This window comes from Tympanuchus pallidicinctus, unplaced genomic scaffold (assembly GCF_026119805.1).
Source record: "Tympanuchus pallidicinctus isolate F22 unplaced genomic scaffold, pur_lepc_1.0 scaffold13, whole genome shotgun sequence".
Taxonomy (NCBI): domain Eukaryota; kingdom Metazoa; phylum Chordata; class Aves; order Galliformes; family Phasianidae; genus Tympanuchus; species Tympanuchus pallidicinctus.
In genome coordinates, this window is record NW_026294648.1 from 11,103,633 (window position 1) to 11,126,673 (window position 23,041).

Consider the following 23,041-nt stretch of genomic DNA (forward strand, 5'->3'; position numbering starts at 1 on the left):
GCTGCAATGCCCTTGTTGGCAATGCCCTCTACTGGAGGGCACTTTCAACTTTTCACATTAAACACCATCAACATTGAGACCATAAGAAAGCATTAAAACTGTCAAGATTCTTTTTTAGCTACACAGTCCATGGTTTTGGATAAAAGGATATGCAAGTTTTTTACAATAACTAAAAGCACCACCACCAACCTACTCCCTAATAGTCCTCAGGAGCCGCAAAACACTTTTTAAAAAAAACCTCAGACTGTTTTCACAGTTCTAATGAAATCTGTTTTTCGAGTGGTACATTAGTGTGAATAAACACATTGCTTTCTTTTTAATCTATAAGTAACTTATCTAGCCTGTCCATAAGTCTACTAAAAGTGCTTTGTCCTTTTTCACTTTCTTTTTGTTTTTAAGGAAGTTCCTGTCAATATTGGAAGGGCTGGAGCATGCGTTGTTGTTGTGAAGTTGCCATGATGTCCATACATACTGTGAAACCAATCCGTGAGTGAGGTTTCATGAAAACTGAGCTAGAGAAGAAACATTTCTAGAAGGCAGGACAGCCCATAAACATCGTAACAGTCCTTCATCATAGAGAATAATTATCTTGGGGCCATAACGTTATTAGAGCACAAGACTGGAGTCTTCCTGCACTGCAAAATCCAGATAATTTTGAAAAAGTGAATTATTTTTTAATGCCTAATGCATAAAATCAGATGATATGTTTAAGTGGTTCGGGTTTGTTACAGAAATTTATCTGTTATTTATAAAATGCCGTAGTAAGGTGATGAATGGATGTATAAGAGTTCATAAACCTTTTTCTTTTTTATGTTAGTGGTAATGCTAATGTTTATAAAAAGAGATTTTGTATTTTAACAAAAATGAATAAAAGAGAAATACCTTCAAAACAAAACTGTACAGAAGGGAATAGAGGACCTCAAATGTATTTGGCAACAGAATATTCTCCGTAGAAGAAAATTCATTTCTAGATTCAGAAGTTAGATCACTAAATTAACTTCAAAATGATCATGTAATAAATCAAAGAGAAGCACAGAATGTCTTTGCTATTCCACAGTAAGGAGAAAAAATATCCATTTTTAGCAGTATTTTCAACTGGATTGTACAAGAACTAGTAGGGCTAAAATATCTTTTGTTTTCTTATGTACGTGCCAACTGGAAAATCTCATTTGCCAAAACAATACTAATATAATTTCCAATCACTTTCACAGTGCATCTGTATGTGATATTTTAATTCCAACCAGTGTGTCAGGTTATTGGTGGATTTGTCTTTGCCCACTAACCGTCTGTTAGCATTATGTTAAACTTACTTGGCTATTCATGGAATAATCACCATGCACTAAATTAAAATAATAATATACATATATATATCATATAATTGCATTCACTGAATATAACTTACAAAATGAAGTTTTTATATCATATTGATATGATGATCCTTGATCTCAGCTGAAGATTACCAGCTTTGTCATGTACAGTAGAAAATCACATACACTGTGCAACGGTCTATACCACTAATACAAGCATGTTCATGTTTTGAGATGATTAATGAATATTTACATGCATGAGGTTTTCTTTTTGTGTGCCAATTTTTAATGAAGTTTTCATTTTCTTTCAGTAGTTTCATTTTTGATAATTTCAAATGCTGTAAGTGTATTTTAAAGGAAGAATGTATGTAAGATATTCTATGTTGTAAAGCACACTATTTGGGCAGTATCTACTTCCGTGTTATATTGTTGTTTTGTCAGTATTAGAAATTTCAGAACAGACATGAAATCTCCCTGAAGACACAACTATGTGACTAACTTTCCTGACTGAATGTCTTTTCAGATATCAGCAATATGGTATTTTAACAAATATATAGTATTTATCATATTGAACCCTTCTAAAAAGGAAATCTCATAAGCATATTTATAAAAAGACAGAAACATTTTTAACTTTAAATATTAATTAAAATTATGTTTATATGAAGCATGCTACAAAAAAAAAAAACTTAACTTTCTCTGCTAAGAAAATTTAATGATGTTTTAACAACTTTGCCTTTTTATTGTACGGCTCAAGAATAGAAAACAGAAGTACCATTTTTCATGGTCCAAAAGAACATAATTCTGCTTAATTCTCCTCACCGCCTCTGCTCCACAGAAATTACAATTTACCTTCAATTTCACAAGATTTAACTGCTAGAAGTTTGGGGGCTTTTGTTGTTTATTGCTGTTGTTTTGGTTATTTTTCTCCCTTCTTTCTCCAAGTCAAAACTAGCCACCACTACCACAGGCAGCCTGTGAAGTTGTTTGACTACTTGGATTTTGTAACTAATGATTGCACATAGACTTGTGCACAACAGGTGAATGTAGAACAGCCAATTTTATGAGAAATGATGACAAGGATTATCACGACCTTAAAATTAGAAGTGGTAGAAAACAAAAATAAACTTTAAACACGCATGTGTATTAAGGCAATAAAACAGGACCATGAACTTTCCAGAGAAAGCAGTTCTGCAGCACTTTTAGTACTAAAGTTTGTTTTCTTCCACAATATTTGTACAGCAGTGGAAAGTTATGAGAAAGGAAGCCAACAGCTAGCAAAAGGAAATTGGAAACCTAACAGGAAGACAGAAGAAAAACAAACTGGAATGAATTTGGAGACATCTAGACATTATTAGGTGAGAGGGAGCATTAGAGATGAGGTGTCATCCCTGCACATTTCCTCTGCTTCTCCAAACATGAGGAGCTGTGACAGTTTTGTTAACATCTTTACTTATCACTTACCCTGACAGCTGCAGGCACAGCTTCCCACGGGGAGATTTCATTTTATTGATTAGAATTAATTTCTGGAAGGATTAAATTGAACTTTTGCAATAGCCACCGTGGATTTCATATTTCTAATTGGTAGTATGGTAAGAATAACTGCAGGCAGTATGTGAGCCTCACCTCTTACTTCCCTATCTCATCTTACAGGAGAGAGGAAAAGGAAAAAATAGAGAACCTTTCACTGTCCCTTTCCCTTAAAAAGATGAACAACTGCTTTTTTTCCACAGTAAAGCTATATTCTGTTTATCTTTAAGATCTCTTGACTTCATCCCTTGTCAAAGGAAGCTGACAACAAAATGCTAGTTGAACCTTCCCCTCTTTTCAGCACAACTCCACAGCATTGTTCACACACAGTCATCACAGTCATTAAGCATTATTCACCTTCCTCATAGCCATATCCTCAAGGCCTTCTTTTCCTCCATCACAGTCCTACATAAGCCAGAGGAATGACAATTTTTGTCCTTTTGGACATTAACAATCATGTTTATGGAATGTAGAGAGGAGGACTGCATTACGTTCACAACATCAACATTTACATGAGCCAGCTGTGTAAGACTAAGAAGGAAAAATATCTAAGCAAGAAGATAACTCAGAATTATTTAGAAATGAACTAGTGAGTGTGTCATTTTAAGCACAGAAGGTGGTTTTTTGTTTTTTTTGTTTTGTTTTGTTTTTTAAAAATATTAGAAAAGCTACATATGAAAACATGCCTGAATTTATTTCAGCAGGAAGTCTAAACAGAAGGCACTTCCACTTTCCTTCCATTTCTGCAAAGAAATGAATCTGTTGTGGTCAAAACTCACTGTCCAAAAAACGTCTCCACTTAAAGGAATTGGTAGGAAAATAAAGGTTAGCCCCACATTTTTCTTCATCCTGAAAATCATAAAAAGTTGCAGGATGGGATGTGGAGACTAGAATAATTTCTGGCAAGACTGTGAGATTGAATAGAAAACCAAGTTATCAACTGTGTAAGGATTTTGGCTTTCAAGGAAGATTTCTTCCATTTTCTTACATTTGCTCTTGGTCAGACCTTCTCTTGGCAGCAACAGGCAGCATTCCCTGATTCCCTCAAACTTACTGAAACCCCTTTGCTGAGTGAGGCCAGGGAGTGGGACAGACTGCACAGGGGACCAGTAATGCTGGTGGGCTGGGAGCTGCGTGCAGCTTTTTCAAAAGGCACAGCTGGTACCCACTAAGGAACACGTCCTCAAGCATGTGTCTCAGTGTAAATATATTTTCTTCTCTATTAGACATAGGTGTAAAAAGCACACAGAAAATTAAACAAGCAAACAAACCAAGCAGCTTGGCAGCTGGATGGAATACTAAAGCTCCTGCCTTTGAACATGAAGCACCTTCACAACTGTACGAGTGATACATACAAATATTATCAAAACAACACACTAAAGGTTTTGGTCTCTAACCAAGTTTTCTCTTCTCTTCTGAAAATTTACCTTTCTTCTGAACTCTATAATTCCCTATCTGCATTGTTTACAGTTATTACATACTTGAAACTGTCTGGGGTAAATTCCTTTTATGTTGTCTTGTTTTGGTCCCCTCACGTACACTTATAGAACTGCTCCCCTCTGGCCACATCATTTTTAACCTTTAAAGCATCATAAACATCTCTCTATTCAATTGCAAAACAGATTATTACAAAAGCATTGCAATATCCCTGTGACACACTGCAGCCAGGAAAGCATTTGGAAATGCAGAAAATATGAAGAAAAATATCATAGGGGAAAAAAAAAAGAACACAATTTTTATTTTCTGCATAAGACAGTGTCTCTAAACCACATTCTCAGCTGATTGGTGTTAGATGCCTTAGAACTGCAGAAAATAGAGATCAAATAGCTCACATCCAAAAATGCATCAGACCTATGCCAGCATTCCCGCAGTCTGTGCAGTAAGGTGGGATCTTCCCAACAAGGTGACACCCACTTCATTCTGTACACAGGGGTTTTCTTGTTGCAAGTTGCCTTACATTTTTCTGACACGGCGAGAAAGACACAAGCAGTTACAGCACAGCCTCCCTCATGCATGACCCAAGCCTTCCGTGCCAGCAGGTCGGATACGAAAGGCCCGAGTGCGCAGACGGAGCGCGGAGCTCCGCCCCGTGAGTCCCGGTCAGGCTTACCGAGCTGCAGTGCAGGGCTTGCTCAGGAGATGGCGCGATGCGATCATTTTTAGCAGGCCCTGCCGCCTACCGAGAGACTGAAGCTCCCTTGTGGTGGCGTTTATCCATTGCATTTAAGTAAACTCTTCCCTATCTCACAATCCCGAGAGCCCGCTGCAGCTTTTAGAGAAGCTGTTCCCCATCCCCGCACTTCCCCTACACGCTCACTCACTGCTGACCTCGTAAGAGCAATTCTCACACCAAAGTTACAGCGAAGCAGCATCCCGAAGGATCCGTGCCCCACTCTCGTGCCAGTCCGCGGCGTGGCGCGTTCAGACAACGGCTGTGGTTTTGCTCGCTTTGCATTTGCTTGGCTTGCATCATGCAAACCGCTTCTTCAGTTGTGAAGGCTCCCGGGAGTTCAGAAAGGTTCTGAACGTACAACACGAAAAAATGCAGCTCGTGAATTGTTTTTCAGTTTACAGCCAGCTTCATATGATTGTACCCAAGACAGCTCCACTTGCAACAAAAATTTTTGATGAGGAAAATATAGATCCTTATGGGTGGGAATGCTAAGTGTATCAGCACTCAAAAACTTCCCTTTACTGTGCCATCCTAAAATCGAAAGGATAACTATTCATTACTGAACAGTCCTGATCTCAGCATTATTCTGAGCTCAGGGATTTCTGACTCTGCTCTCTTTAGGCAAGTAAAAACCATAAACAAATAAATACCAGTATTATATTGCAAAACTTTCCGAGTATGCTTCTCCATTTTCAGAAACCGCCCTCCTCCCCCTCCACACACAAAACGTCTTGATTTTGGAGGCTTGATCTCAGAGATAAAAGCAGTAGAGATGAAAGGAGACACAAATCCAGGTGGATTTGATGCCTCAGCTTCCCAAGCTGCGCATCCTCCAACTCAGCCCTTACAGAAGGCAGAGCCAATATACACAACAGCTACATCAGCAATCTGTCTTTCCCTCCTCATCACCAACCAACCAGAAGTCTTCCAACTTCTTCCAAAATTTGAAAGCATCATTTCTCTAGAGAATGGCTAGGCTATTCTACCCATTATCTGCTCTTCTATTCTCACCAACTCCCTAAAACAAACATCCTGCCTTTAAATTCCCTGGGCCCCTACATGCAAACTGCCTGGCTTTCCTACCTTTGAGCTTGCTGTCAAAGATTTAGCTCAATAGTTATGCGATGGGACCTTCACATAACAATGTGCAAGATAAAAGGCCAGTTGTCAGTGAAGTCGTCCAAGGGGGAATAGTTTACATTGCAGGCATTCAAATGTATCTTCATCTTTCTTAAAATAAAGATAAAATCAGCATTTTTAGATTAAAAAAACAAAAAACAAAAAAACCTCCAAAAAACAGAACACTGAATGTTTGTATAGTTTCCAAACAACTGATGATAATTGAAAAAACATATTCTGCCGAAGACATTTCTGATAAGAATTGATTATCAAAGACCTCATTAATTTCTTTCACTCTACACAGTTTGTATTGAACAATAGTAAACAAGAAGTCTAGTGATGATTGTGTCTTTACAACTTCAAGTATTACACTGATACTCAGAAAAACATGTGCTTGCCAGATTCACAGTTGGGAGAAATTGTTCCCCATATAAAGAAAAATTGATTTTAATCACACTTGGTAATCAGATTCTTTTGTGAAAAAGGGGCCTGCAGCTGGTAGATGGAATCAAACACACTTTAAAAATAAAGAGAAATCATTGTGGCGTGATTTTTTCCCAAGAAACATTGTACACACTTCATTAACAATATTCTACAAAAATGAGAAAGATTGGAGAGAACAGGTCAGGCACCAAAACAGACACTGAAAAGTAGGGAAAAAAAAGCAAAAAGAAAACTCAAAGGAATAAATTAGAAAAGACAATGAACCTCTCAATATCCATTTCGTCTTTAAAATACAATATGAAATCTAATTTGATGATTTACTACTCTGAAGTAAAGGACCATGAAGCAGAGCGGAAGAGGTTGAAAAATATTCAAAAATATTCATTATAGACGTTTTTCCTGTTTACTTTCTACCAACTGAGTGAGAACAGAAAGCAATGTGGCATTTGGAATTTGTTTCCCTCTATATTTGGCATCTTAAATATAAAAATTGTTTGCACATTTATATAGATTCATATTTCAGTCATTTGGCATGCAGAAATAAGAAAAGTTAAAAACTGTGGTTATTAAATACTAAGAAGCTGTTACTTGATTTAGCAACAAAAGATTTAAGGCCCTTAACTGATACTCAGCTAACAAACCTCAACGAACTCCCAAAGTGATAGATTCACTTTACTTTTAGCGTCAGGCTCATCCTCTGTGAATCTCACTTTACATATACTTTGTCTGCTAGCTGCCTTGTATTTGTTGTCTTTTGTTCACAGTCAAGTCATTTTTTTCTTCACTAGGTTGTCATCATAAAGTACTTATAATTCTCTTAGGACTGTCAAGTTTGTTCAGCCCTCAAGCAGCAGATATAATGCGAGTTTCACTACACATGTTTGCTTCTTGTCATAAACGCACTGTAGCTAGAGATGAAAGTAAACTTTTGCTGCACTTATTTCAGTGATATCATTTGGCAACTGATTGAATAATTGCCACCACCTTGAAAGGTTTATAGTCCTATAATTTATTTATATATATATTTTAATCTTCCCAAGAAAACAACCTTGAAATGTCTTTATGTAGTTTGATTGCTTACTTTTCTCATAGGCAACCTCCTTTTTTCTTTCCACACCTAGTACATCTCAAAATGTTTGACAAAATGGCATTAAAGTAAACAGACGGGCAAGTGAAGAATTCATTATGAATTCCACAGCATCTCATATCCAACTTTGACTAATGGAAGATGTTTTAAAGATAAGAAGTTAATCTGGAATGAAATTATTGTCTCTGTTTCTAAAAGTGCTATCAGTGAAATGTTTTAGTTGGACACAAGATGTGCTAGAGGAGTCTCAGCACTAAATCACATTGGAGGACAGTTGTAGGGGTATAAACAGAACTGTATAGACATATGCTTAGATATTGTTTGATAATTATAAATAAGCTGCTGACATGAGTGTTTAACTAATATATACTAGATACTCATTTTCCAGATTTTTTTAAAAGTCAGTTTCTTCGTATTCTGATATTTTGTTTGATTTCAGAAAGTTCCTTCCTTCAGTTTCCATAGGAAGACAGCCAGCCGTACCAGAAATTAAAATTAGTGCATTATCTCTCGTAACACCAGTTACCCTCATTTTTACCTGTATCAATAGACCAAACCAGTGGGGATAGTCACATTCAAAAATGGAATAAGAAAAGGCTTTCAGATTCTCAGCTCATAGTAATGTAATTTATATTTACACCGAGGAGTGACTGAACTATCATGCCACTTCTTATATCAACATAAATGTAGGGGAAGAAAGGATTTGAGTACTACAGCATACGTCCCTTATGCAGTTTCACATCAGATCTTCCAGTACAATGAATCTCCAAATATTAATTTAAAAGTGAGCACCTAAATTAAGATTAGAAGCATTTGAAATTGTGACTGACTAAAGGACAGAAATGTGAAATGCAATCTCTCACTGTGGAAAACAAATGGATCAAACAAGAGCAAGCAAGCAAGCAAGTTATTTGAAAAGAACCAACCAACACAAATGCATGACATGCCTTTTGACTTCTAAACCTCAATTAACCAATACTAGAATAATAACCATTCAAACTGAGACAATGAATTCTATGACCTGAACTATGCAATAAAAGCAAGAATTCATCTAATATGTGCTGTAAACCTTGTGAATGGATGACCTCATTGGGATGTGTTCACATTTCATCTTGGGAAAATTTTGTATTGCATTAAACATCATATCTTTAAAACTCCCTACAAACTCCTGGCATTCCATCTCTGTTTAGTGGCATGCACAAGACTCTTGTAATTGAGTACAGACCAAATGTTTTTTAGTCTCCCACAGGTGAGATCTCAGAAAGCCACACAGTCTAGCAAAAGCACTCCAAGCTATTATTATAAGGCAAATCAATTTTTAACTATAGTATTGAAATATAATATGGGTAATTTCATTTCAACTTGATAAAAATATCAGAAACAACAAACTGTTTGATAGCATAAACGAAGAGGGAGGAACAAACTACATTTGTACAAAAGAAAAACAGGTTTGGAGTATTTGGAAAACTGACTTCCTGAAAATAAATCTGAAACAGAATTTCAAATGAAGGAAACAAAGATACATCATATTGCTGACAGCACATCCATTATTTCCATGTTTTTAAAAAGTTTAAAGCTTGTTATGCGTCTCAATAGTAACAGATTCAACAGCAGGAAAATGTATTACTGAAAAAAAAAAAGCATAAGGCCATTTTTGCAAAAGGGAAATACTGTCTGTGCATGGTAATTTTGCAGTGGATTCCTATTCAGAGGTGGAAAAGCGTGACCATTTACTTAAAGCAGTAAGGTAAGAAAGACATTCAGTTGGAAAGATAACATATTAAAGCCATGACATGCTAATCAGGATATTGAAATGCCTCACACTTTTGATTTTTAGTGTAAATGAATTAAACAGGACTGTTTCCCAGTAACTAGATACTGATATATCAACTGTCTAAATTCATCTTGTCTCCAAATCTTTGGCACATTTAGTAATGAAATTACTTTTCATTTATTCGTTAATAGGAAAAGCATTACTGTGACACTGAGCTATGATTTTAAGCATGCTAGATTTTTATTTATTTTTTCTTTTTGTACATATTATGAGCGGCAATTATCCATTGCACTTCAGTAGCCTTTCATTTTGAAAAGAAAAAAAAATAAAGATGAGTATCAGGAGACATTCAGAACTTCAGGACTTTGCAACCAACTCTAATCTTCTATGCAAAGTTTTTAATTGCCTTAATCACCACTACACTATTACATTGTGCAATAGAAACAGTACAGCCGTTAAACAGAAGGAAGAGATAAAAGGAGATGTTTTCACCTCTTCTAAATAAGGAGAAAACCAACACAATGAATCAAATAAGAAATGAGCCGTGGTGGTGTTCTGAGCTATTTACCAACAACTGAGGTGAGGGCTCTTCACCATTCATCTTCAGTGTTCAGACTGTGTTATAAGATGACAGAAAGCTACTAAGGAAAGCTAAAACTTTTGTTGTAAGATGGCCACCAGCTTTAAACTGCTAATTAGAAGTGCAACTTTTAATTCCAAACAATAACTTGATTCTGGCACAACCTTGCACTTTAGACATTCTTAGTAAAAAATTTTCAAACAACTTTATAAATTAAGATACTAGTTGTCTGAAAAAAGCAAATGAATGAATAGTCTTAAACACATTTGCAAGATGGAAAAAAAAATAAATGAAAAGGTTAGATACTACTAAAGATTATCTTTAGAGTAACAATTAGGGAGTTTCTCACCACTGCTGCTTCCCACCACCACCCAGGCCCAGCATTCCTGTATCAGCTTAAAACTGCTGAAGACTTGTTTCAAGCCTCTGTAGACCACAGAGTACATACCACGTGTGAGACTGGCAGACCACTGCTTGGAAAGATTAAATTGTGCTTCAGGATACTGACATAAGCAGTACTGAAAAACTTATCTTTTTGAATTCTTTGAGTAATTTTGGGGGGTCTAATGCACAGCCTTTAATTACTGATAGTATAGATCAGCAGGGATAGCTGGATGTGGATGATCGGTCCTTAGATGCTCTTGGGAAAAATTGAGAAAGTTCAAGAAAGGCCACATTGGTCTTTACATTTGTTTTACTACATCTGCAGAGCCTACAAGGCCCATAAAGAAGGTGCTTGGGGACTACATTAAGATCTGCTGCAGCCTAATGACATCAGTGAGATGATGTCTGAGAACAAAGACATGGCAGAGAACAGGAGCCAAAAAACCTCATCTCTCTGTGAAAGACACCAGGACACAAGGCATACGAAACCTTAACTTGTGAGCTAACATCATCTAGAGGCAGATACAGGTTTGCATAAGCAATTAAATAAATGCTAATGAAGATGGCATTTGTGTCCTACTCAGGATGTCCAGCAACATGTAGAGGGGAATCACAAATGTGTTGAGATGGGAATTGACCTCTGGAGGTTGCTCTGCTGCTCACAGAAGGGTTAATCTGGAGCTGGCTGCTATGCAGATTCTGGATGTCACCCTGTGGAGGGGGCTGGGACCACATGGGCAAGCTGCAGTGCTTGACCATCCTCACTGAAATACATACCAAAACACCTGTGTTGCATGTCCATGCTCCCAAGGATTCAGAACTAATTTCAAAGTTAGGTATACTTGAGAACCTATGACTCAAAGTTTCCCATTAATTGGTCTTGAAAGGTTTTTTTGTTTCTTTTTTTTTTTTTTTTTTTTTTTTTTTTTAAATGTTGGTGTAACACTTAATGTCTTCTGTGCATATATGTAAAGCATAGCAGATATTAAGACTCTGAGAACTTCTGGCATCTAAATTCAAGCATACCTGGAAGCTTCTCAGGATAGCAAGGAGGCATGGCTCCAGGCTCAGAGGTGAATACAAAAGTCTCTTATCTTACTCCTTCACAGTCTTTGACTGAGCAGAGGAAGCTGCAGAGGATCTGCAGAGGATCTATGTTTCAGATGAATTTTGTCAAGAGAGAAAATAAATAGTTCTATTTTAAAGAATTTTCACACTCCACTAAATATGCCTTCGATCATATTCACTATTAAACACGTTACAGACTACAAAGAAAGGAGAACTCACTGTTCAATGATGTCATGCTACGATGCTGCAGATCAGAATACAAGCACTAGAAAGTACTAGTAAGCTGTAACATCACAGTAGAATCAATAGGACCTGACAAACTTTGAGTGGGTGTGCAAAACTGGTCAGAAAGCTTAACTGATGCCTTCATATTTTTCTGTTTTATGATTTTTCCTTTTGCACTGAACAACCACAACAGAGTCACAAAAGCTTTTAAATAATCTCTATTTTTTTCATCATTGTATGAAATTCTGGTAGGTTTTCAAATTTCTCTTCACAAGTAAGAGCAAGCATTTCTCTGAAATCCCACGAAACAAAGTACACAAGCCTGGGGATTACTGAAGCATCAAGAAATGTGTTACTCATATATTTGTATCAGTTCTTGTTCTTACTCTGTGCCTATTACATAGAAATATAATTGCAGCTTAATAGACTTTTTAGGAATAGTGCAATTTGTACAATATATAATTTTTAATGTAGACTGATGTTATTTTCTAAAAAAGTAAATTGAACATTTTATAGAGTAAAGACTGTAAGCAAGTGGAAACATAATTCAAAGCTAGAGAAGAGTTATGCTACTGAGTGGAAAATGAAAAGTACTAATTTGCATTTCTGTAATCATTAATAGGGGTTATGAGGTGTCAATTATGTTCCATGTGTGACCTTTTTGGTTTCTAGGTAATGTACCTCAATTAATTGTCTGTGGCATCATAAAGCACCTTTTCCACTGTACCATGACTATGAAAAGCAATAAAATTCCTCCTTTGCAGCTGAAGTATGAAATGCACAACTGACCTTAGCACTTAGCAGTAGCTCACTGATGCTAATGCAGACCTTCTACTGGCATAAATTACAATGCAGTCAAAATTTGAGTGCTTGGTTAATGCATTCCTAGTTCATGGTAGATTTTTGTAAAGTCACAGAAATGACCATGCTTTGAATTTTCTGTTTCACTCCATCAGTTGAATTGCACATCGAGAATTCTGCACTAATAAAACTGAATAAGCTGCCTCAAATTCCAGTGTAGAAGTTGATATGAAAGGGAAAACTGCAGTTCAGTTGTATTTTTCCTTTCTTAGGAACATGAATCAAGCAAAAAATCTTGATGCTGACAAACATTACAAACACAGATTGATGTATAATATTTGATGGGCATCATGCAGTATTTCCTCCCCAGGAGCACTATGCTGTAAACATGATGTGTAAATGTAATCTGTGAATTGAAGTCTATCCACAATATATTAATTCAGTAGTTTGCAAACATTTGTATGATCAAATTTTCGTATGATTTTCTCCTGTTTTTTTTAAAGGAAAAACAGAACTATCCAAAACACACCGATAACTAAAAACTTACTAAAGAAAGAAGAGTAAGATTTTCAGCTTTTAAAGTTATTCATCTGCAAAATCATATGGGTAAAAGATGACAAAAAACAAGGGAGGTAGAAAATGGAAGAAAATGGAAGAAAAGCTGAAATAACTGAGTATTGTAACAGTGCAAAAATCCTCCACGGTAGGTTTGTGTCAAAAGGCATAGTGGTTACTAAACAGTTGATCTGATCAAAGAGAGGATCTAAACTCAGTCCGGCTCCCAAAATGTTCAAAGTGTTTAGAAGTGATTTAAATTCTAAGTCATGATTTATTAGCATACACTGGTTATTAAATGTTGAAGTAATTCAGCAATCAATTATTTTTTTTTCTAATATAGTTCTAAATTGTAATTGCATTATCATTTTAAAAAGGGACATACACACACACACACACAAAAAAAAAAAGCTTTCCTCCTCCTGCTTCCAAAGCAAACAGTACAGAATCACAAATAGAAAATAGACCAGATTCAACAGAATGTATTATCCTTCTCAGACTTCTAAGGCTTCAAACAAACGTTGTATGTAAATTCATTTTCCAACTTGATAAATCCCAAGGCCTGAGAAATTCTCTAGGGCTTCAAGCAAATATCTTCTGACATTAACAAAAACTATGTGAATCAATGGTGAGATATATACTGAAATTTATGTTTATCTCAAAGATTGCTTTTCAAAGCCAACCTGTCAGTAGCAGTTTTACTTTGTTTTCATTAATTATTGACCCAACTGTCTTTACACAAAGGCAAACGTGGCAGAGAACCAATCTCAAGTTCAGAGGAACAAGACTATTCAACAATTTCATGAAGCATGTACTGACATAAATGTGAAGTTGATACTTCTGGCACTTTTAAAGAGATAAAATTGTATTAAGTGAGTCGAAGTGCAAACAACATTCTATAAAAGCTTCAAGTAGTTCCTTAAGTACTACCATGCTCAAACACATCATTAACACAGACAGTATGTATCCAAAGATAGATTCCACAAGAATACTTCGATACTTTGATAGTCAGAAATAACACTACTGATTCAAAAACAGTTAGAAGTGGAGATAATTCCAGTAGGAAAATTGCAACAATGTCTATATTTTAACTAATTAAATGTATTTAGCTGCTTTAAAAAATTTTCCTTAGCCTATCCTGTCTGTGAGAAAAATAGAAAGTACTCATTTCATATACAATTTTACTGTGCTGTGAAAAGAATGCTGACATAGGAAAGCCAGACTTTTGTCTTTCCTTCCTACAGAACAATATTAATAGCTATGCTGTTAATAGAGAATTAAATATAGGAATATGCCTTAAGAACATATTAGTAGCCATACCAGAGAGAGTTTGAAGATTTTTTTGCCTGCTAAAGCAAGATTTAGCAGACACACAAAACGTACCTGATACCATCAAAAACTATCTGGCATTTCAGTATAGCACACATATTTTGCCCTCCTACTTCACTACCACAGCACTGTGTAAGCCATATTAGCCATGAGTATTCTGTTGCTGAAGTAAATCTCTATTAAGCATAAATAAAATTAAGTCTCTTTGTTGAGCTACTTCACCAAACAGAAAAATTCCACATATCCTGTGATAAATAGTATGGGAGAAACTAAAAAATGTCAATTTTCATGGTAACAAACCAAACCAAGCCAATGTCCTTGCCATATTAGAGAAAATAACGTGGTGATTCCAGTGGGCCCAGTACAAATAAAGCTACTCCCTTTGAACAGTTCCAGCAACTTTCAGAGTAACTTTTCCTTCCACAATACCACATGTGACATTGGAGAATGTCCATTTTAAGAGGAAATCAGTACCAGTAGAGTAAATGATGTGTAAAATTGAGTAGAAAGATCTTCACTTTTTCTCCATATTTATTGTTGCCAACTGTTCTCAGAATGGCAAAGGATTGACAGAGCATTCAGTAGAAATTTCCATCCATCTGTAGCTTGTTTTCATTAAAAAGTATAATTTTATGTCAAGTGAATTTATGTTCTGTTCTGACATGCATTATACTATAAGTCTTTGATATAATAAAACGGTTTCTGATCACTGGAGTTTGAGAGAGATTCATTCATTTTGCCTACCTTATTCACAATATGCCCTTCATTTCATTCTTGAAGCTTTACTGGGGAGTAAGAGTAGTTCTGCTAGTAAGACAACCATAAATCTTGAGCTTCTGGTGATTACATTAAAAAGTTTATATTAATATTGAAAATCAAACACTTCATTACTTCTAATTACAACAGTCCTGAATGTTTCATTAGATTATAACATCTAAAGTGAAGCTGCATACAAATAAATTATGTTTTTATGGTATTGATACTTCATTGACACATATATGCATATGCATACATCTGGATGATACTTGCAGAAAGAAGAAGAAATGTACTGAACAGCACTTCTCAATTTTTCAAAAGTCTCTCTAAACACATGAAGGATTTTACATTCCAGTAAAAATGGACCTGAAGATGTAATAATTCGGGATATCTTTTTTTTTTCTTTCAAAATTTGGAAAGGACAAATTTATTTATTTATTTTTTTAACAGAGAAAAGCCACCCATTATGGAGAAAACCAAAAACTCAGAAATCATGGAAAGCTGACAGACAATACTCACAGAGATGAGAATACTGAGCCTAAGGAAATTGTAAGAAATAGATCTTAGCTTCATAGTAATCACTAGTTTTGAAAGAGAGATTTAAAAAAAAAAAAAAATTTTAGCTAAATAGTTCTAGTGAAAGTACAGTGATAAATTATGAACTGTGCCACAATAATGCTCATACCAAACAGGAAATCAAGGGGGAAAAAAAATAATAAAATTTGATGACCTAGAGAGGTCACCTAATTACTTCATTTCCCTAAAGCACATTACCTGGGCTCACTATTAGTATATTTTTAGAAGACTACAGCATTGAAGTCAATCTCCTCAGGAAAGCTTATTCCTACAGTTATTCAATGAAGTTCTCTGCAATGTCCAAGTGTTTAGTGTTAAAATTCCAAGCAAAATCAGCTATCCACATTTCTGAAGTCCCTATCAGGTTTCCCCCTTTTAATTACCAAAATTACTTCAAATTTATATTGTAGATCATACTTTTGAGGGTTTTAATCATTCCTGATTTTTTTTTGATTCTCTCCAAATTTATGATGTCTTTCTTGGAAAGGAATGATAGGTAAGGCCGTATAATCTGTGTCAGATATGCCATAACTTACCAGTTATGAAATACGAATTTCCCTTCCACAGAGGAATTACTGACTTACAAAGAAGAGGAATTACAACTTATTTTGCTTGTGAAACAAAATGATCTTTAGATCATTTTCTGGAAAAATATCATTATTTAGCCAATTGTTCCCTATCTGTCTGTCAGTGATTACAGCTTCTGCTGTAGGGCACTGCTGCAAATTTTGCATATTTAGCAAACAGGAATAACTGAACCTGGTCCAGTTCAGTCCATGCCGGTGTATTTAGGCTACTGTCTCCTCTCCAATGTTGGCAAAACAGATTTCTGGGGAAAAGCAGGACATATGTATGAGATACTGCTTTTCATATTGTTGGGGTTTTTTTTGTTTGTTTGTTTTTGTTTTTTTGGTTGTTGTTTTTTTTTTTTTTTTTTTTTTTTTTCAATTGTGAACATCACTAATGAAAAATCACAACCAGAAGCGGGAACAAGACAGACATTGCCACTGTAACACCTGCTATTTTGATGAAAACTGAACATGCTAAGCAGCCCTGAACTGGACACAGTAATCAAAGACCTTAGAAGATAGGGCAAGGACACGATTCCTTCCTGAGAAGACAGGGAGGAAAGAGCTTTTGGAGGTGGAAAGTAAGAGAGAGTGGAGCATTTCAGGTCAGGGCAGCTTAGAAGAAGGATCATAGCTCTTGCTCCAGACACCTCTTTGCTTTTCCCTGGAAGAGGTAAGCACAGCTACTTTGAACATCAGAAATCTGAGAGGAGATCTAAGTTCAAACTACAGGAAGGTGAATGAAATACACTAACATGTGAAAGCAGCCAGAGAGTCTAAGTCTGGCCTGTTAATGCATTTTATCTTCTGTAACATTGTTGCGTTATTGCAAGTCCCTATTTTGAACAAATCTACACTTTCAGTCTTAAACCCTGTCAGGCGACAACCATGAACATAATCATTCTAACAGGCAACAAAGCACTCTTTTGCTACAGGGGGCATCCTGAACGCATGGAAGAGAACTTCCTAACAGATTTCAGGTTTCTGTTTTTAAAACCCAGCTACCAGGTAGAGTGAGGCACGCCTGCAGAAGATTTTCAAAGGGTATTTGGGCAACATGTATCAAAGGGATTCAAAGAGGACTATGCAACTTCAGCAGACACCCTGTCACCTTCTGACGTGTTGTGAGGAAGCTGGGGAGCACGCTTTCACTCTGCGGATCCCAACAGAGGGACAACGCATGACAACAACTGAACAAATAACAGTTCTGCTCCAATAAGCAATCTGCTACTATGTGCTGTGAGACTCTGAGGATGTTGTGCTTTTCTTCTGTCTACAGTTTCCCCAGGAGCAAAAATTCAGTATGAAAGATAAAACAAATCTTAAAGAAATGTTTCTTTCTAGCACAGTTTTGATCACATCATTTCTGTATTTAGAAATTCATCTGCAGCTTGCCCAACTTGATTGGTAAATAAATCACTTCATGTTGGTAATAGCCAATGAAAGAAAACAAGATCAAATGGCCAGTTGGAGATAGCAAAGTACAAGTTTGTGAATTCTACTCCAAGAATTATCCTGTATTTTAATCCCACAACGTCAGATATTGATCCAAATATGAGACTCTTCTGACCTGTAACATTTTTAGTTCACATACTAAGCCCATACTATGTTCTGAGGAAGCAAAGGAAAACAGAAAAGGAGGTTTTTGCAAGCAGTTAAACTCCGCCTGTGCTGATGCCAGGCCTGTGAGAAGTGGACACTTGGTGGGTTTCTGCTTCTTTTACTTTCCCACAGCTAAATACAATAAGGCAACTCTTCCGCACAGCACATAAATAAAGGCTTCTTTTAGGTCCATATCACTTTCCTGCATGATGTCATGACTGTGTTCTCTGAGGGCTTGGGATCAACTACTGATGTTTCAAGGAAGCCGAATACATTTACCTGAGGTTCCGGTGGGATTAAGGCCAAGATGACAGCAAACGAAGGTGTTATGGAGAAAGAGTCAGCATAACTGGTCACAGGCCCACAGGCAAGACAATGTCTGAAAAGCAGTGATACGCTTTTGAAGTTACCATAGCTCTTATTGCTTTTACAGTGCAATGTCAGTCTATATACTGCCACCCCAAATGATCCAACTAATCACTGATAAAGAATTTCATTCTTTGTATTTGATCCTTTTAAACTGAAGAGTTTTGCAGACTGATCCCTACTTAGTCAACTACATAATTAAAACTTTAATTTTATAAATGCTACTAATTTAACTGAAAATTACTAGTGAAAGATTATCTTATTATTGCATGTAACTGTCACTTACATGCAAATCAGCCACCCATCTGGACCAACTTTACAATACATTTTCTTGTCAAGGCTCATTAATACACAGAACTCTGTGATAACTCTGTTTTATTGAAGCCATAATGAATGCTTAAATTCACAGCAAAAAGAAAATTATTTCATTATTTTCACGTCACAAAACAGGTTGTTTTTTTTCTTTTTTCTTTTTTTTTTTTCCATTTTTTTTCCCCAGAAGCACAGTACGTGCAGCTGGCAGTCTTGTGCCTCTGAAAACGCCATATCAAAATCCACACCACTAGATCAATGAACTGTTGGACAGAAGCACTCAAAATCACCTCCCTTCCCATTATCATGCTTTCTGGTCTTCCAGGCACAAATTACCCATCAACCTCCTTGACCTAGTTCTAGAAACACTGCCGTAAAGAGCACCTGTCAGAGTGATGCATGTGCAAGCCCAGTGCAATGACAAATAGGAAGCAATAGCAGTTATCACAAGGAATAACAATTTAGCTACAAATCTGGCTGAGCATCAGACTAGTTTGATTTCCCACTGCAAAATCTAAAAATTGCTACTGGATAGGACATTATCATGCCAAATCTTCCTGATTCACCATAGGACAAATTACTAGCGAGGTGTGCGACTGCAGGATTATCCTCCAGCCTTCTAAATGCCTGACACCAGATTACTTTCTTCCCCAGTAAAGCCTGCAAAAGACAGCATGGAGGAAATTAAAAAAAAGCCCTCTTATCAGATCAACTTCTAGGGTAGAAATTCACAGCCTGACATCCTAAGGGTACTCAGCAACTGCAGTCCTTACTATTTTCTGTTTAAAAATAGTGCTTAATTAAAAGAATACGTGCTTCCAAATTGTAATTAGTCATATATGAAATCTCCAGAGATGTAATGTTTGGCTTAGATTTTATGCTTATCTACTGTTTCTAGGCTAGGGGGACAAAACAGATTTTCCTACTCGACATTTAGTTTGGCTGTAGTAAAACTATGCAAGGAAAAAGGATAGACAGGAAATTAATTGCCTGTGTCCATTACCATGGAGCCCTGAAGTTATCACTATAGAAACTATTATGGGGAGCCTGCCACAGCGATAACAGGCTCGTGGCACCACCGTCACTGCGCAAATTGCCAGGGCACAGGGCAAGAGATGGAGCCAAGAGGCGAACGAGCTGCTCACACATAGTTGTGAATGGACTCTCACATGCTCATTTGTGGGTTTAGCAAAATGGAAATGAAAGTATTTAATAAAGGCTTCCATTTCCTTTAATGAATTACTGACTTAAGTTCAAGGGGGTCTTCAGAAGTCAAAGTGGCTCTGTCTATGGTGACAATTTAATCCCCTCTTGAACTCAAATGAGTGCCATAAAGTGACTTGCCTCCTCCCATGTGAATGACTTGTTTCAAACTCAAGCCTTTGAGTGCTTATACTCTGAGATGGTGAGAATAACAGTCCTGCAAGGGCTGCACATAGAGAGAAATAGTAGCCAAGACTGGTGCCTGGGGAAAGTACATCTGCAGAGCAGGCTGACTCAGTGAAGAGGTATCACAGGGAAACTTTCACTATGAAATTCATGCAGCAGTTACTACTTTACCCTGGCCCACATTCTAAAGTGACAAACTGCTTTGCTGTCAGAGATTTTCCAGAACACTGATTATTGGTTTCATTCCACTTCTCCCTTTGGAAAGGGAGGTCTGTCTCTGGAAGAAGGAGGAAAGGGAAAGGCAATAACTGCAGCCAGAGCTGGGAGCCTCTCTTGGTAACTAGCCTAAGGATGAAGAGGCATCACATCCCAGGCACTCATATTTTCTTTGTGGGGGAGTGTGCATGTGTAAGCTCACAAGAAATATATCCATACATAAGCAGAATTCCCTCCCAAGTCATGCAGAACTCAGTATTCTATCATTCAATTTCTCATCAGCAGTGAGCAAAAAATGCTTTCCAAAAAACACAACAACAAAGTAAGTGATTATAAATTCCACAGAAATCTGTCAAAAGGTTTGTCATTTTGAAACACTTTGTATATTTATATATAAACATATAATATGATATATGTATGATATATATAATATTTATATGATATAATATATTTATATTTATATTTATATTTATATTTATATATAGTTGCTCCTCTATTTCAACTTACTGGAAAACAAAGTAAGGGTAAAATAGATTGTTATCAGAAGAATGGCATTCATTAGATGTGGTGCGTGCAGTACATGAATCCATGACAAGGAATGACATAATTCTAAGAATTATAAACCTACAAAGTGCCACTGTGAACATGCAATATGCACTCGGCGTGGTAGTTAAAACTTTTAACATTTCCATCAAAGTTTCTAATAACAGGTGTTGATCGTTAGCTTCCGAAGGGCAGGCGGACATCCTAATGGCTTGGTTTTTCAGAAACATCTGTGTGATGTAGTGACATTATATCCTCTTTTCTCTTTTATGTTAATGCAAATTGTCTCTCCAAAAATCTGTTTTCAAAGCATATGTCTAAATCTGTCATTATGTGAAAATCACACGGACGTTATGGCATTTCTTTACAAGATTCTTAAGCTTTAGTAATGAATGTCTGGAAGAATGAGCTGGAATCTTTCAACAAGTGTCCACTAGATGGTGGAATAAGCTAAAATATTAAATTACTTATTGAAAAGATGGCAACAGTGATAAAATGACAGCTTCTGTTTTTACTAAGACTTCAGATTTTTAATGATACTGAGATTTTCTACTTTGTTCTCCTCATTCTAATTGCTCTGTTTATTTAACTTATTAAAGTTTGAAAAGAAAACTGCATTTTACTGTTTGCATTCAAACTTAATTTTCATATCTTTTGATATGAATTACATTGCAATTTTACTAAATCAAAAGACCTTCATTTTTATCACCTCTAATAATTTTTCTCGTTGTTTATGTAAAGTATTTAATTAAGAAAGAAAAAAACCACACATACAGAGTTCCTGTGATATCACTGTTAGCTTGATTCACCTCATGCCATGCATTAGCAGGATGAGGCTTGATAGACTCACCCACTACACATCAACGCTGCCATTGCCTTAGCAGAGGCCAAAGCGACAACTACACAAAGACTTTCTGCACGTACTTCCTCTAGAGTGTGAAGGACAGAGGTTCATAAATCATTCCTGCTCCAATACCAAGAAACGGTAAAGGAAACAAAAGCAATTCAGTGTTCTTCATTTCAAACTATTAGTAGTCAGCAAGCAATCAATAGACTTGGTGAGACTGAAGCAACAGCAATGCACAGTCAACATCCAGCCCAGCAGCTCTCTATTATGGAAGGAACACGTATAATTTTTTAATTTTTTCTTTGTATAAAGCCAAAATTGTCTCCTGAATTACATTACTGCTGGCTAGGTGAATCAAAGCAAGATGAAAGTGGAGATAAAATGAGTATTCAGAATGTACCACCATTGCACGTAGTTTCTATCAAAAAGCAGCAGAAAGACCTAACAACATAAGGGCCCCTGTGCTCCTTCCTATTTGTCACTGGCCAAATCTGAATGGTAATGAGGCCCAGCCATTTGCTTCCTCTCAGACAGAATACCATAATTTAAGCATACAGAGCACTGCATGAAGAAAGTAGTGTGAGCAAGCATTAAAGAATTTTGATCAAGGTTCTTTCAGTGAAGCAAGCCACTGTGCAGCTACACAAAAAATGCTTATACAGGCAGTATTTGGTTCAAGACTTCTTAATACCCAATATCTCCAAACTTTCAAGCAAATCCCCTTCCCATGGAATTGCCTGTAAAAATCAGTTACAGCCAATTCACAGAGTTAGATTTTCCCTACAGAATTCACTTCCACAAGAAAAGCAAAGACTGTAGAATTAGACAAATTCTGTTTCAAAAGTCGCTAGTTATGTCTGCATACACAAATCAAGATGTAAGACACACTCCCTCACAAATATAATGAAGTATTCCTAAAGGCTGCTTTACAGTTTCACAGAGTAACCTCACAGGAGCATGTCTTATAATGATTTCCAGAGTGTAAAAACTGAATACAAACAGTTGAGATTGTTCTTGTGTTTCAAGTTATCTTGTACTTGTGTATCAAGTTAACTTTGATGCACACACACGTTTCAAGTTCGCCCTTGTAGAGCAACTCCATTTGCATCGTCGCTAAACAGATATCCGCACAATTAGAGAATCTGACTTTGAATGTTGTGGCCTTCAGTAAGAAATTAAATTGCACAGTTTCTGTCATCTGTATCCAATAAGCAGCAAACATCTACAGTGTGCTTAAGTTAGGGAGAAAGCTTATGGGAAATGAGGGAACTAAGAACTCATTTAAGCAAGAACTCACCTAATAAAATATTTAAAAAGAAACTCTTCTTCTCTGAGTACTAAAACAGGTAAAAACAGAGGCAAATCATCAAGAAACAAGGTGAGGTGAAGAATCAAAATCCAATGAAATAAAATCATGACTTTCTGAGACAATGCCACCACTCCAACCACAGCTAACTGTGAAGTAATCTGACAGACAACTGAAAATTAAATA

At 36.4% G+C, this 23,041-nt stretch overlaps 1 protein-coding gene and 1 long non-coding RNA gene across 4 annotated transcripts in view; one reads left to right on the forward strand and one right to left on the reverse strand.

The window, feature by feature from the left end:
* KLHL4 (kelch like family member 4) overlaps positions 1–2,020 on the forward strand; it is a 67,721-nt gene extending 65,701 nt beyond the window's left edge. For all 3 annotated transcript variants that reach the window (XM_052672829.1, XM_052672828.1, XM_052672827.1), the window contains one exon: positions 400–2,020. In XM_052672829.1, the coding sequence (XP_052528789.1) occupies positions 400–459 (60 nt within the window). In that variant the 3' untranslated portion in view covers positions 460–2,020. The remainder of the gene's footprint in view (positions 1–399) is intronic.
* Positions 1–13,658, reverse strand: part of LOC128075790 (uncharacterized) — a 212,269-nt gene extending 198,611 nt beyond the window's left edge. Inside the window, exon 1 of the long non-coding RNA XR_008204112.1 lies at positions 13,590–13,658. This is a non-coding gene — a long non-coding RNA (uncharacterized LOC128075790). The remainder of the gene's footprint in view (positions 1–13,589) is intronic.
* Between the last annotated feature and the right edge of the window lie 9,383 nt (positions 13,659–23,041).